Below are 17,044 nucleotides of genomic sequence, written 5' to 3' on the forward strand. Positions count from 1 at the left end.
ACTCTCCAAACTTCCATTACAACAGCACTCTCAGAAAATAAATCCAAGTGGCAAAAACAGATGTGAATCTTTGGATATAATTCTTAGCCCTAAAATCCACTTACAACATTCCTAAGATACAAGCATAAGCAGAGATTGTGCACTATAAAGGCAAAATCAATAGAAATAGTCCCTGACCCTAGAAATCTTTTTATTTTACAGTTGGCAAAAGGTGAAGTAATAAAGCAAAAGAACTATAATGCACCAGAATTTTTATCCTACAAATGAACACCTTAGCACATGGAGCAGAGTCACTACTACCTAGGAGCCCTTGCTGCCCTCTGTCCCCCAGCCCTCCTTTCCCCGTAATTTTCTAGGGGCAGTATTTTTTATCTTTGTGTCCCTAGAATCTAGTTCAGTAACTTGCACATAGTAGAGTCCCCCCAAAAATACATGTTTAGATAAATAGAGAATTACATTATTAAATTCAAGAAAAAGTCATATAATTTTATTTTATTGACCTTTTCTCTCTTTGTTTTGTTGACCCAACTCAGGGACCCATTTTATGTACCAGGCTTGACTCCAGGTGACTTTTAATTACTTCCAAAATCTCCTCTCAAAAAAAAAATAAGATTTTATATTATTCTAGATCTTCAAAAATGTACTGTAGATTCTAGGGCAGGGGTCCTTGTCCATTTTCATGACATGGACACATCTGGTATGTTGGGGAAGCCTATGGATCCCTTCTCAGAAAAATGTTTCAAATTACATAAAATAAAATATATAGAATTTTAAAAATTATACTGAATAACAGATATCAAACTATTTTAAAGAACAAATTTGCAATATTAATATGCAAGCTTTTTTTGCTAATGCACTACTAATCTTTGTGATCTGTAATTGTAAGGTTTGTCCCAAGTAAATTTGAAGAAAATGGCTTTCATTACAGCACTTCCAACCATCTAGGTTTTTTTAGAATCTTTTAAAGTACATCATTTATTCCAATCTTTTGTACACAGAAGACCCTCTATAACTTTTGTGAGAGGAAGTCACAAAATTAATAATGTGTGGATATTAAAATGTCAAACAGAGCCAGACTGGACTTCTGTGAAACTCTAGATCTTTCAGATGATCTAGAATTGTTTTGCTGATCTTTCAAACACCTGCTAAAATTCTGCCCCCAGTGCACCAAGGCGAGGGATGAACCAAGCACCCAGCCACATCACACATTTCTCTCTCTGTGTCTTTCAGCATCTGCAAGAGCTGGTCTAAAAGTGCAGTTCTGAAACATGAAAACTGCTAAGCACTTCATCAGATTTCTGCTTCATGAAACATAAAAGTTACAGTGGTTTTGGAAAAAAAGAAAAAAGGTCTGAGAAGCTAATAGGACTTGAAAGCCCTTAACTGAAATGTTGGTAGCACAGGCTCAAGGCACAGAATTACTCATCTGTACAAGAGCATGTTCCAAAACAGCCCCGCTATGCACCCAACAGTCACCACACACAGTCCTACCAGCTATCTCGAGATGGATCCTAAGTCAACCAAAACTTAACATTTCCCTCCAAAACATTCTAGAGAGCTATGTTCTTAAATGAATGTAAGTTACTCTTCACTGTTTGAGCCAACACTTCTTCTGTTTTAAAGAAAGTGGAATTCTATTGTTACAAGAGTCATCTGGGTGTTTGTTGTAATATATCTTCAGGTAGCTCCTAGATTTTCAGCCCTTAGATTCTCTGAAGGCCCAGTTGAGTCCTCAGTGACTCAATGAGGAGACTCACAGTTTGGACACAGGTGACTGGCTTGCGTTCGACAGACTCTAGTATCTTACACTCCCCATGAATTCAAGGAAGCCTGGATAACCTGCAATTCACTAATTAATTCTTCCTATGAACACTTCTTGAACACCTAATGTGTACTTGGGCATATCACAGTGAATGAGCCACAGCCTCTGCCTTTAAGTGCATCACAGCTTAATCTTAGTCCCTATCACAGCTCAGTGCAAATGCCAATTGCCAAGCCTGAAGTCTGCCCCTTAAATGGCCACCAGAGTCTTAACATAACACAACTAGGATGTGTTAGCTGTGTGAATAGAAGCTGAAGGAAGGAGGAGGCAGTTGTAGGGAAATAGTTCCTAAACGAAGTGTGTTGCGCAATACGAAGGGCTGCACTTGAGCTGATTCTAAAAGTTTTGGTTTTCATATTACTAACTCTAAGAGGATGTGTTTGTATTTCTTATTAGCCCAATTGAAAAAAATAGCAACAGGAAGTCTCCCTTGACTTGAGTGAACGTTTGAAACCTGTTTATATTGTAATATAAATATACAACTTTATATTATATAACATATTATTATTTAGAGAAGTAATGGAATGTTTCAAGTCTTGATTTGGGGCCACTCAGAGGATCAACAGTTATTTATAACACTGATCCCAAATTCCAGGGTAGGCGAGGAGTGGGGGGGAGAATATGTATATTTCAATACCTTACAAAAATAAATATTTGCCAGCTGCACTTTTAGAAGAAAACCAGAGGTGATGCCAAATGAAACAAATAATAATAAAGGGTGGCAACCCTTATGCTACTGAGAATCACCATTCTAGAAAGTGAGAAGACCCTGAATCTAGCTAAAATCACAAAGAAAAAAATTGTCCAGCAGCTGAGCTCATTTCCAAAATGAAAGTCTACTAGCTTGATGTGTGGAACGAGCATTTTCCTCCAGAGTTGGAGAGACCTGGATTTGAATCCCACCTTTGCCTTGTACCCAGTCAGTGGCCTTAGGGAAATTATTGGTTTGGCCAAAATGTTCATTCGGGTTTGTCCATAACCCGAACGAACTTTTTGGCCAACCCAATATTTAACCTGTGTTTCAGTTTCCTCACCGTGTCCCCTGCATCGGCAGGCGGACTCTCAACCACTGCGCCACCAGGGAAGCCCGGGCCCTGCCTTCTTGAAGCTTAACACCCCAGTGACTTAAAAATTGTCTCCAATGTCTTTAACCCTGGATACAGGTGGCACTTCATAAGGAAGCCAATGATTCTGAAGCACATGGGACTCAGCACTGGGAATAATCGTTGCACAGTAAAAAGAATCTGATTCCCTGGAGTCCAGATGTCTAATTCCAGTGGGCCAAATTAAAAAATGAAGGGGACCCATTGAAATGCTTTGAGCTATTCTGAATCCCAAGTAATATTCAGCTGTTGGAATAAGAACAAGACGTTCCACTGTTTTTAGACCAGCATTCTTTTCCATATGGAACCAATTTCTTGAAATATCCTTAAGAGTATCTGGAGGCTCAGTGTTATGTGACATTTGAAACTTGAAAGCAGACCATAGTGTAATGATTTAGAATATGGAACAGGTCAAGGGGGTTTAACGTTCTAATCTCATGGCCCCACAAACATCACACCCTAGATTCAGCTCGATCATAGACTTGTGAACTTCCCTAGAGCTCAGCTTCCTCTTCCACAAAACGGGAAGGACAGTGGCACCTGTCAGAGTTGGCTAGCTGCTATAGCAAACAATTCAAAATCTCAATGGCCTGACATAATAAAAGCTTAATTCCTGCTTGCTTCATAGCCCAGTGCTGGTTGATGAGGTGACCCTGTCCTACCTCATCAGGTCCTGAGTTGATTAATCACATGATTCCAGCACATTCTTGAGCCTTGTCCTCCTCCACATTCCGTTGTCAGGTGAGGAGAAGAAAATAGGTCAAAGACGACATAGGTTTTGTTTTCTGGACAGACCTTGGATGGGTAGGGGCTTCCATCCTTCCATCCTTTCCACACTGCAATGTTCAGGACTCAGTCTTGTAGCTACATGTATCTGCTGGGAGGCTGGGGAGTGTAGACTGACTATGCGCCCAGGAGGGAGAGGAAGTAGAGTTTGGTGAGCACGTAGTGGACTTCACTACAGTGCTAAATCCAAAAAGCTCTTTGGAGGATTAAGTGAGATAATATACACAGGAACTCATAAAGATCTCTAGATTAATACATATTAATTCTGGAATAATATTAGTTCTGCACTCCTAGCTAGGCTGAGGCCCATCTCCTCCACTCAGCTCATCTTGGATGAGCAGAGAAGGGCAAGGCGGTGACATTATCTTTATGTTACCTGCAGAGACAGCTCCAAAAAAGAGAAAGCTACCTGTGTCCTTTGCTCCCTTTACCAGGCATCTTAATCTAGAATCATTTTAGATACATTTCATATTATTGAGAGCCATAGTCAAGGAGAAGAGGCCATCTTTTCATAGTACACTCCCAAATAATACTGGTTCTTTTTGGCAAATGTTTCCCAGAAGAAGCTTATCTTATTATTAAACGATCCCTATAGTGTGTGACCTTAAGCTCTGAAAGAAGGTGGGATTCACCAGATTGACTCATCCAGATCTGTTCTCCAAGCTGCCACAGAGTGATTTCTTCTAAACAATGTAAATCAGATCCTGTCAACATCTGCTTAAAATCCCCCACTGTCTTTCTATTGAGTTTAGAATAAAATCCAAAGGCCTTATACAGGGTATTCCGCATCCCACGCTCCCAGGATCAGCCCTGCCTCTCTCCAGCCTCATCTCACTTCTTTCTCCTCCTCTCCCTGTTCATTCATTCTTTCATTCGTTCATTCAACAGCTGTTTATTTAGCCTTGGTTCAGTCCCTGGGGATACCGTAGTAAAATAGACAGTGCCCCTGCCCTGGTGGCGGGAGATGGCATCCCAGCATGACTGATCACGGGTGCCAGCCTTAGTGACTTGTTGCTCGCTGGTCTCTTCCCACAGTTCACCCCGGCTCACAGAGGCCTGTGTAGAACAGTTCCTACCCTGTGGTGGTTACTCTCTCACAGCACCCCAAGTACATTCTTTATAGCATTCAACAATCTGGAAAATCCTTTTGCTTGTTTGCGTGTATTTATTATCTATCTTCCTCTACCACAGTGTAATTCCCACGAGGACAGGATGTTATTTATCTTATTCACTGTAGTATCCTTAACACCTGTTTGCCTGGCACCAAGTAGAAGCCCAATAAATATCTGTTGAATGAATGGCTCAAGGAACGAATGAATGGACAGGCGGCAACCAGCACATCTGGTGACGCCCTCAGGTTCCTTCCTGATATCCTGTGCTCATCTGTGTCCCTCTGATTGTGGTTTTGTAGGGGATGACACCACTCCACTGGGCAGCTTTCCACAACCGGCCTCAACACACCCAAATGCTGCTGAAGAAGGGGGCAGACCCCACCCTTGTGGATAAAGACTTTAAAACGGCTCTCCACTGGGCTGTGCAGGTGAGAAGTTAGCCAGTGGGCTTGTCTCAAGTATAAATGGTGTAAAGCAATGTTAACAGTTCTGAGTATGTCAGACCTGAAAGATGGAATTTTCAAAGGTACAGTCCCAGCATTGATGTGGACTTTATATGTACAACAGAGCAAGTAAGATACATGCTGCCCTCTTCCCTTCATTCATATCCAGAGCAGCAGCAGCAAACCTGTCACTTTGGAGGATTTGGGTACATCAGTTGCTGAGAAGAAATCCTGCCAAGGTAAAGAGGGGGAGGAGTTACACACTGTCACCCACCTCGGCTGTTACACACACGCACACACACACACACACACCACCACCACCCCCACCACCACCCCCCACCCCACTCTCTGTTTCTCCACCTCAGTGATTGCTGCTGGCTCACAGTGTACCAGGATAACCCTTCAAAGAATTATTAGGAAAGTCCCTTCCAAGTCTTTGGACCATGACTCTTCTTCCTTCCAAATCCTCTGAAGCCAAGTAATTCCAGGTGACCCTGAACAATGGTACTCTGACCAGTGAAAACTGTGGCTCATAACCCTACCTCACTATCCCAAAAGGGAGTCTGTATCAGTACACATGACCAGAGAAATCAGAAATCTACAGTCCAAGGTGGGGAAAACTGGGCCTTCCCGGTGGTCCAGTAGTTAAGACTCCACCTTCCAATGAGGGGGGTACGGGTTTGATCCCTGGTCTGGGGTTCCACATGCTGTGTGGTGCAGTGCAGCCAAAAATTTTAAAAAAACACAAAACCCAAAGAGGGGAAAGCTGAGACTAAGGTGAAAGAATGACCATAGCTAACATTTATGGAAGTGTCTTCTAAGGAAATCATTCAAAGGGAATGATTAACTAAGAGTTATCTATTCTGTCCTTGAGAGGAGAGCGATACTATGCATCCTTTCAACAAACTTGCTAGCCCATTCTGTCTTTTCATGCCTAACCTAGACATCCCCACTGTTTATTTCTATCAGCCCAATAAGGGTACCCTTGCTGAACTGCCAGGATCCCCGTGATCCTGCACACCCTGATGGTGGTTTCACTCAGGTGTTTTCACATGCCACACACAGCAGAGAAGGGCACCTGGCACTTTCAGGGTTGACATGTGTGCCTGAGATAAGGGCAAAACAGAAGTGATTTGGAAACTACCCTGTTTTTGTTCCTACAAATTTGGCTTCAGTTACCCTGTAGCAGGCCCAGCCCTGCAAAACTGTGAAGTGAACAAAGCATGTTTTTGTCATCCTCACCTGCCCTTAGCACCCTCCTCCATACTTTCAGTATCTAATCAGCTGCCCTGTCCCCCTCATGCCAGTCCCTGCCCAGAGCCCAGTCCTCTGGCTGGTCAGGGGTCACTATTGGAGCAGTGGCCCCAGGGCAGCCTGGCTGGGCAACCAAGATGTATCCCACATGTGTTGGCTCTCAGCTAAGGTGAGAGTGGTATCAGAATCAAGCATTTTCTGTATATTCGCTCCCATCACTCCTGTTCTCTGATGTCCTAGATGTGGGATGGGGCTCATGCATGTGCATTTTGAAAAACCTCCCCGGGTAATTCTGACCGATATGCCTCCTGTGCTCCACCTTCCTCTACCACAGCCCAGGTTAGAGCTGCTGCTTGGGAGATGGCTTTGCAATCGAATCATCAGCAGTGCTTGTAAAACAACAGATTCCCAGACCCCACTCCAGACCTTCTGAGTTGAGCTCTTCATGGGTGCGAACCCTTGCTTTGATCCTCCAAGAGGCAATTTGGCAAAATCCAAAGAAAAATGTGCTCAACTCAGAAGATCTGAGTTTGCATTAACAGACCTGGCTTTGTTCTGAGAAGAGTCACCTAAACCTGCTTGGCTTAACTATAGGTGTATCTTTGGGGCACGAATGAGACCGTGCACATGACAGTGACGTGTAATATTCTTTGTAATTGGAAGAGATTATCATTTTTATTATGGTTCCCAATTTCCTCCATGAAAGCTTAGTTATCATACCCACATCTACATACTGTATTCTTTCTCTCTACTAAATGTTATAGCTTTAACCTGCTACATTGACTTCAGTCGTGTCTGTACAATAGAATCATCTGAAGAGCTTTTAGACAATACTGATACCCAAGCCCCACACCCTTAGTTTTTCAGTCAGTTTGTCTGGGGTGGAGCCTGGGTGTCAGTAACTTTTAAAGTTTTCCCTTCCTCCAGGAGATTGTAATGTCCAGCTGGGGTTGAAAACCACTGTGATATGTGAATTCGTATTAATGGGTTCTAAAACCTTAGCTACTCCTACCTAAGATATTTACATTTTGACCATGATTTTGTATAATAAGCATAATGCCTCACACATTTATATACTCAGTAGCTTAATAAATATTTCATGAGAGAAAAAAAAATTTCATGAGCACCTATTCTGCATCTGGCATTGTGGGGGGAAAGATTAAGAAGACAGGTTCCTTCTAGGACCCCTCCAATTGTACGTAATATTGCATGTGCTTATGTGTGAGGATGTTAGCATACAATTTTCTGAGGAAGGTGTTCACAGTTTCTTCAACTCTTCAATGAGGATCTGTAACTACCCCCCCGCCAAAAAAAAGTTAAGAGTCACCCTCTGGAGGAACTGTACACCCTCTCCCTCCCTGCAGTTAGCAGTAAAATTCAGAAGTGGTGTGTTCTGCCCTTTACTCTGCGAAGAAGACTGAGGGTAATTCCAAATGTCAGCTGCAACCGGGATTATACTTGCCTCCGTTAACCTTCTTCTTCATTTATAACTCAGGGCCAGCACTGTGCTCCTCATAAAGTTTTTCCATATGAATGAGTCTACTTCCCATTGTCATTCATTCTTTTCACTGAACTTCCTGCTTTTCTCTTGGACTATATGAGACCATATTTAAAGCTATAGCACTTTGAACTAATAAAGCTTCTGTATTTGACCCAGGCAACCAAAGCAGTAAAGATTTGAAACACTGGGCCCAAAAAGTAAACCAAGTTTGACTTCTGCCCCCATTTCTTGGGTCCCTTGGTAGCTGGTGGTGCCCTCCTGTGGGCCCATTGCCCTCGTTCACCTCCCCCCTCTGCCCAGGAGACCCGATTGATTGTGTGGCTCTCTCTGGGTGAACACTGAGCAGAACGCTGTCCCTATCTGCATCCAGTCTCCCTTGATGGAATCTCAGTCCCTTCGGGGCATGTTCTTGCCCATCTGTGATGACACTAGCTTATCAGGAGTCTACACAGGTATCTCTCGGACTCATCTTCCTCTCACTCCTCAACACTGCAGAAATGTAGTCATTAATCTTTTTCTCATTCTCCTTTCCTCAGAAAGCCTATCGGTTCCTAAGGCTTCGACTATCATTCTACTCAGAATTTCCTCAGATCAAAATCCAGCTCTGACCTCTCTCTTGAACGTTAAACTCACATTTCCAGCTCTACCAGGCATCTTCCCATAATTTCCCATGGACACGTCAAACTCATGTTCAAACTGAATCCATGATCTCTCCTTCCCGTCACATTCCCATCCACCCAGTAGCCCAAGCCAAAGGCCATCATGTGGTCCATGGACACTGCTTCCTTATCATCTTTCACGTGTAATTGGTTATCAAAACCTCTCGATTCCACCTCCTCAGGTCTCACATCTCTGTGTACTCCTTTCTGTCCCCACTGTGTAGATCAGGGCCCCAGCAGGAAACGACCCACTCAGCTGGGATTATTTGAGCATAGATTCATAAAGAGGCTATTTACACACAACAGCAGGTTGCCATTAGGGCATCTGGGAGGGCATGGGAGGGAACGGTTACTAAGACTCAGCAAAAGCTGTAGCTGTAGGAAAGGGCCTAGGATGGAAACTGTAGCCTTTGATGGAATCGTCAAACTGTGGCCTAGCAGGGGGGGAACTGGAAGATAAATGCCCCAGTCACTCTTTCCTCCTATATCCATCTCCTGTCAGTACCACTCACTGGCCAATCCCAACCAGAAGCCAAAGGGCAAAGGGGCCCATTTGATGCAATTCGTACATGCTAAAGGGTGGAGAGCAGGATGAAAAAAGATGGAGAGTTAACCGGGAAGAACAAATGGAGACAATTTAGTACACCTACCATCAGTGCCTTAGATCAAGCTTCCCCTGTCTCTCACCTGAACAGTTTCAGTATCTGTATTCCTACTTTCAGCCCTTTCCTTCTCCAGTCTATTCTCACATTGCACCAAGTGCTCTTTCTACAAATCACAAAGGAATGCACTAACATAACTGTTACTACACCAAAACAATTATGGTCACTGCTGGTTCTTGGCTCAAAAACCTTCACCAAGTGCCATTTTCTGGTAAAGAACAAACTCCTTGACTTGCACTTACTGCCATGAACAACCTCTCTGCAACCCACCCCACTCCCTGCTCTTTCCTCTTCAAGCCATGTAGGCTTTACTCCAATCATACTAGAATATTAATAATCTCCTCAATACATCGTAAAGATTCATCCTGTCTTCCCCTTGGTCATGCTCTTCCCTTTTGGTGAAATACTTCTTTCTTCTTGCACTCCCTGCATCATGCCTTCTAACTGCAGAATTTATACTTGTTCTTCCTTATTTCTCAAGGCCCAACTAAGTTCACCCTCTTTGTTGAGCTCCCTTTCAGAATTTTTCCCTCCGTCTAGCACTTCCTTACTTCTTTTAACAATCAGTGGGGTGCCTGTGTCTCCTCTTCTAGACTATGCTTAAGGGCAATGTGCCTTACTCATCCAGATGTCTCTCAAGACCCAGAACAGATCTTTGTGAATCTTCGTGAACACCAAAAAGGTGTTCACTCAATTCAGTTCAATAAGCTTATCCATCCCAAGCCAGTGGGAATAGCGGCTTACTGGGTTCTTTCTGTGAAATACCATTTTCAGCTTAACCAAAACTTCTAGGAATGCAATACCTTAGTATCTTTTTTTTTTTTTTTTTTGGCTGCATTGGATCTTTGTTGCTGCATGTGGGCTTTCTCTAGCTGTGGCAAGTGGGGGGATACTCTTCATTGTGGTGCGGTGGCTTCTCTTGCTGCAGAGCACAGGATCTAGGCACATGGGCTTCAGTAGTTGTGGCGCACAGGCTCGGGAGTTGTGGCTCGCGGGCCCTAGAGCACAGGCTCAGTAGTTGTGGCGCGTGGGCTTAGTTGTTCTGCCGCATGTGGGATCTTCCCAGACCAGGGATCGAACCTGTGTCCCCTGCATTGGCAGCCGCCTTAACCAGTGCACCACCAGGGAAGTCCACGTGCCTTAGTCCGTGTGGCTTAGTATCAAGGTGTTTTTTCTAATGATAGGAATTCTAGGATAGATATGATGGCAGGTCAGTGAGAAGGGCAAGTATCTACTGCCCCTCAAATCTCACCTCTAGCTCCTTCCTCCTAAACCTAGAAAATGTGTTTATCTGGAATCTTCCTCAGCAGTACTCTTCTTTCAGTGCATTTTTCAAGGGAGGTTAGAAAGAAAAGAACTGCAGTAATATAAAACTATTTCATGTTTGTTCATTCAGTATGTGGTTATGTGGTTAAGGAAATTATGCACACACACATACACATACCCTTGGAGCTCTTGAATATAACCATCAACCCCAGCGCCTGAGACTGATTTGGTCCAGCATGGAATCCTCCTCCTTCCCATGGTGGCCAAGATCTGTGGTCAACTGTTTGAACTGTATCAAAATCCTGTAAGTATACTTTAAATATATTCAGAATGCCAAAGGATAATTACAAATGTCATTGACCAGTGGATCCGGGTCATAGATGGAAGAGCCTTAGAACTGGAAAGGACCACACAAGTCATTTAGTCCATCCCCTCAGTTCACCGGTGGCGAAACTAGGGCACAGGAAGGTTATCATTACCCAAACACACCCCACACCCACAGAGACTCAGGCCACACAACTCCCAGTGCTTGATAAGGGGAAAACTACAAAGCCACAGAGCCCAGAGTAAACAAAGAGAAAGTCAAATTTACTAAATCAACCCCATTACCCTGGGAGCAAAGACTGAGCTGTCTTGAAGGATAGCCTAAGTTAAAGTGGCCTGCATGTGTCAGCTCCCCAGGGCTTGGTTGCAGAGAAGAAGGGGATGAGGTAGACAGAGAAAAAACAGTAACTCACCTAGGAGTAAACACAAGTGAGGAAAGAATCAAAAAGAGAGTGAAAGGCGGGAGATAGTGAGAAAAAGAGAGGGAAGCTAAGAAAAGGATGAGTAAAATTCTGTTTCGTTTGGCTTTGCCCATAGGTGGTAAGGCTTGTTTTTACTTATTTATTTATTTATTTATGCATTGTTCAGCAAATATTTATTATGAGTTACTCTTTGCTAGACTCCATTTCAGCAGAAAGATTCCCAGTCATAGGTGTGGCAAGGGCAATGCAGAGATGTCCTAGAGACTGTCACCTTGCCAGACAGCTGGAAGCAGAAGCTAGACGTTGTCTGCACACCAACACAGCAGGGAAGGAGGTTTCGTGGGGGGCTTTTCCATATTAATCATTAGAGCACCTGTGAAATGAAGTAGTTCAGCAGCTGAGGGTCACCATGCCTCACTGCCCCACACCCCCATTTCTACCTTCCACTAGCTCTCCAGGAGAGTCAGCCCCAGGCTTTGGGATACAGCAGCCTCTGGAGTCAGGCCAAGCAGAAAGCCTGGGTCCAAAGGGGCTAACCGTGAAGATGGTCCTGACTCCAAGCCAGGATATTGGGCCCCTTTGTCCTCTAGTTAGCCCCAAACCCTCAACTCTCAAGTGTTCACGCTGTACAAACTAGTAAAACTTCCCCTCCAGCTCCATTCCAGTCTAACACACCTGACTCCAGCTGAACTTACAGGCCAGTGTTCTCATAGCACAAAACCACCCAGCCCTTTAAAAGGGCCATGTGACCTAAAACCCTTACGTCGCTTTGTACAGTCACTGTCATGTGACAAACAGACCGCTACCTCCAAGAGAAGGATGGAGATTGGAGTTCCCTCCCTGAAGAACCCACCATAGAATTAATGCCACCAACACATTAACAAATAAACAACTAGTCCTAAATCTTGTATTAAGACTCCTTGGGAGACCACCTAGAATAAAAAGAGTCTTCAATTGGGACTTCCCTGGTGGTGCAGTGGTTAAGAATCCACCTGCCAATGCAGGGGACACAGGTTCGAGCCCTGGTCTGGGAAGATCCCACCTGCCTCAGAGCAACTATAAGCCTGTGCGCCACAACTACTGAGCCTGCGCTCTACAGCCTGTGAGCCACAACTACTGAGCCCGCGTGTCACAAGTAGTGAAGCCCGCACGCCTAGAGCCCGTGCTCCACTGCAATGAGAAGCCCACTCACCGCAACAAAGAGTAGCCCCACTCGCTGCAACTAGAGAAAGCCCGTGCGCAGCAACGAAGACCCAACGCAGCCAAAAATAAATGAATAAGAGTCTACATCAAGATACTGGAATCTTGTTTTTTATCAGTCTCCTATAGCAAAATTACTGTACGTTAATTCAACTTCCTTCTTGGCAAGACTTCTTGCACATTCCCCTCCCTCATGAGGTATAAAGAGAAAATGACTAGGACTCAGTAGTTCCCAGCAGTTTTCAGAGTACATGAAGGCACTTTATGGATTACCCTTGGACAAAAAGAACAAAAATGCAGCAAAAACAAGTAAATCCACAATCTCATTTGGCCACCCAATTCTAGAGCTCCATAATAAGATCTATACAATATTCTTCCCCTATTGAATGATATTCCCACCAAACAGAAACCTACCCTCCATTCTTCCTAAGGGCCCTTCTGGGCAACATCCCATTTCTTCTCTCCTGGTGCTTCCTGGTGTCTGTGACCAAGGCTTCCCAGGCCTGGAGACTCCCTTTGGCTGACACTCAGCCCATTTTGCCAAGAAGGGAATGCTGTTACCAGGAGACCCCTGAGCCAGGGCCTCAGCTCACAAACTAGTACTCTCCAGGGCTCTCTCAAATTCTTGTCGGGTGCACCGTGGCAACCCTCCTAGGAGAGGATTTTAAAGCACCTAATGTTGGAAGAAGGTCTCAGTTGGCAACACGCACTTCATTGCTACCTGATGTTGCTGATCCCAACAGCAGTGTTCACTTAAATTCCTCCCATATGAACATGCAGGATCAAATAAATAGACCGTACTTGTAACGGGAGACAAAATGGTGTAGTGGTGGAGTACAAGGGCTCTGCAGACAGTCAGTCCAGGCTTTGCTACCTCTTGGCTGTGACAATGGGCACCTTAATCCCTCTGTGCCTCCAATTTCTCCTCTACAATATGGGGATGATAAGAGTACCTACCTCATGAAGTTGTTGTCAGGATTAAATGAGTTAGAACGTGGAAATGCAGTGCTGGGCACAGAACGTTCACTCGGTAGACATTGCTATTACCATTACTCCAGGGAGGATATCCTTATAAAGAAAAAAAAAAAAAGGCAGTGATAATGTTGTAAGTAAGGGCCAGGTTTAGAGACAAAGGAATTGTCTGGAAGATTCAGGACAAAAGGCATTTTGGAGGAAAAGTGTAAGGGGGTGGAATTTCTCTTATCCAGAAAAGCCGTGTAAGACTCCAGCTTGCAAGGGAGATGCTGACTGGGACTGTCTGGTCAGGAACTCAGAAGAGGCCCACTGAGATGTGCTGGGCCGCAGCCTCTATCTCAGCTGGCTGCTTCCAGAATGGCTCCTCTGTGGGTCAGGCAAGGAGAGAGGAAGACAGTGTGTAAGAAGTGGGTTTTGTTTTTTCCATCTGTGCTTGACACTCCATCCCACACAGAAGGAGAACCGTGACAGAGTGTTTTGCTGTTTGAATCACTGTGGCAACCTGAATTCCTTTGCTCTTCCAGGAAACCATAAACAAAATCAATTCATTGAGTGGACACTCTTTTTTTGCTTCTGTTTTCCTTCTCCAATGGCTAGTGCTTCTTAAAAGGGGAGAGGGGTCTCTTGAGTGTTTTAAATATACCATATTTCAGACCCCTCAAAATATGTTTACGTAACATCAGGGGAAAGAACCTTAGAAAAGCTGATAAAGCAGGCACGAAAGCTTAGATGTGTTCACTGTAGCCACCTACAGGCATGCCATAGAACTAAAGTCATTGATCTGAATTATTTAAAAGTCATTGTGAGACAAAGGAAGAATGGAGGGAGAAAGAGGATGTAAGAGGGAAGGTGAGAAGGAAAAAAGGAAAAAGGTTGCAGGCAGGGCCCACTTTATGGGCATGTGACGTAAAGCCACAGATGCCCCACACTCAGCAGGGAGCTCTGTGCTCGGGGTATAATGCTCTGTGGCCATCTGAAAATTCTCAGTAATTCTATAGTTGAATTTGTGTTTTGTATGTTAAGTCTAATAGGACACTGGAGCCTCAGCTTACACAGTCCCATCTCCCTGCTGCCCTGGGACAGATGCTCAGGCCCCAGCTCCTCAGTCCCCTGGCAGGGGTCTGAGCACAGACTCAGGGAGGGTCAGGATTGAGCATGTGCTGAGTTGCAAGATGGGGCCCTAGGCACCTGTGAGGGTTTGCACTCACCGTGAGAATGCCCAGCCCAAGGGAGTGTGACACTAAATAGCAAATAAAAATCGCAATGACAGGTCCAGAGAGACACCATGGAAGAAGGGAATACATTATTCCTCTGCCATGTGAGTAGGGGGCTCCACATTTTCCCTGGGCCCCATAAATTATGTAGCTGGCCCTGGTTGTAACATTTAAAACCCACTCAGCACTCTTTCTGGGGCTCAAAGTTGAGAGCTTTGAGTGCCCTGAGCCTTTGGTCCTGCAAGAAGTTGCAGAACTTGTATCAGCTGCGGTCTCCTGATACAGTGGGAGCGCACTCGAGGGTTCACTGTGTAATGGTTCCCTGTGAAGCCATGCTGAGTAACGGGATATCCGGAGAGTCCTCAGTGCAAACAGGGAGAGGGGAGGGAAAGGGAGAGGAAAAGCAAAAACGAAAGGGTGCTGTTCCACAGAATTGTGCAAACTGACTCAGAGGTTCTAAAAGATAACCCTAGGGTCAAATAAACTGGGATAATAAAGTGGGAGGAATGCCAAAAGAAATGTTACATGGGAAAATTTATTAGGAGGTGGCTGTGGAATAGCACTTGGAATGTATTAGAATTGCAGCTTTAAAAAAGTTCAGCACTCTCAGCTGATTCACTTTGTTATAAAGCAGACACTAACACACCATTGTAAAGCAATTATACTCCAATAAAGATGCTAAAAAAAAATGTTCAACACTCTTTCTGCCCAGGACCCTGAGCCTGGCACGTGACCTGGCTCCTGGCCCCCAGAACTAGAGCATGTCTCTGCCGTTTCTTTAACCTGCTCCTCACGCCTCCTAGAGACCTCCATTTTTCCTGTAAGACCTGCTGCGTGGAGATGCAGTGTCTCTATGGATTCACTGAGAAAATTAAAATGCTGACGAATTATTTGGACTGTTTTATAATCTTTACACAGATATCAGGAGAAATCTGAAAGAGAAGACTTTCCACTGTGTGAGATAAAACTAGAATTTACTGGCCATTGAGGATTTATTGTCATCTAAAATTGCAAATACTTATGCAGTGTTTTTTGTATTTTTCAGTCCAATGAAAGGTAACATGCACAGCATTTACTTACTCATTTGTTCAAGCTGAAGAGATGTAGGACACTCTCAAGAAAGAGCTGGTGACTTTTAAGGCTGGGACAGGTTGCTAAAAAGAGTGTAGAATAGCCTCCCTTCAAAGATAAGATAAGGGCTTCCCTGGTGGTGCAGTGGTTGAGAATCCGCCTGCCAATGCAGGGGACATGAGTTCGATCCCTGGCCCTGGAAGGTCCCACATGCCACAGAGCAACTAAGCCTGTGCGCCACAACTACTGAAGCCTGTGCGCCCTACAGCCCGTGCTCCGCAACAAGAGAAGCCACCGCAATGAGAACCCTGCGCGCCGCAAGGAAGAGTAGCCCCCGCTCGCCGAAACTAGAGAAGGCCCACGCAAGGCCCACGCGCAGCAATGAAGACTCACAGAGCAAAAAAAAAAAAAAAAAAAATGATAAGATAAAAACTTATTATACACCTACACAGAAAGAGGGACCCAGTTTAGATGGTTGCCTAAAGTTTTTTCCTTTTCATACTTATTTGTTTTTATTTCTTTTTATCGATTAGCTACTAAATTATGACACACTTCTTTTCACAAAGGATTTTTGACAATTAAATTACATGCAATTTATAGCAATTTGACCATTACCAGATCATTCTGATCATCATTATGTCACTAGTCAGTACTCGTCATAGTCATTTTGTTAACATTAAAATTAACTCTGCCAGCTTCTCAGGGGTTAACCTCTACAGCAAGTGGGGGAAACAAAACGAATATATTTAATGAGGAAGTAATCTAGGTGGCCCACCCATTGTGCTAGCTCTGATGTCAGTCAATTACACCTGTATTTAAGTCCTCCTTAGTTCACTGATTATGGAAGACAATTTAGCTCTTACAGGAGACAAAAATCCCTGCAGTGACTTGAGACAAGTGGAAATTTGTGGGTTTGATAAAATGAATTTTATTTTTTTGTTGTTTTGAATTTTTATCTTAATTTGCATAGACAGGGAAGAGCACTGGATTGTACCTAATGAGCTTTCTTTGACTCTGTTTTCCAGAGTGGAAATAGAATTCTGTGTTCCATCATTCTGAGCCATCACCAGGGTCCGTCCATAATCAACTACGACGATGAGAGTGGGAAGACGTGTGTGCACATCGCCGCAGCAGCAGGTTTCAGTGACATCATCAACGAGCTGGCAAGATTCCCGGAGTGCAACCTGCAGGCTCTGGATGTGGACGACAGGTATCCATGGCAACTCAGAA

The 17,044-nt window shown here is 44.2% G+C and overlaps 1 protein-coding gene across 1 annotated transcript in view; it reads left to right on the forward strand.

Annotated features, from left to right (window-relative positions):
* Positions 1–17,044, forward strand: part of ANKRD55 (ankyrin repeat domain 55) — a gene marked incomplete at its 3' end in the record, with an annotated part of 185,371 nt that overhangs the window by 147,776 nt on the left and 20,551 nt on the right. Inside the window, exons 7-8 of the mRNA XM_082622910.1 lie at positions 5,123–5,251; positions 16,840–17,024. Coding sequence (XP_082479036.1) covers positions 5,123–5,251; positions 16,840–17,024 — 314 coding nt within the window. The remainder of the gene's footprint in view (positions 1–5,122; positions 5,252–16,839; positions 17,025–17,044) is intronic.

This window comes from Mesoplodon mirus (genome assembly GCF_964341445.2).
Source record: "Mesoplodon mirus genome assembly, chromosome: 5".
In the NCBI taxonomy this organism is placed as follows: Eukaryota; Metazoa; Chordata; class Mammalia; order Artiodactyla; family Ziphiidae; genus Mesoplodon; species Mesoplodon mirus.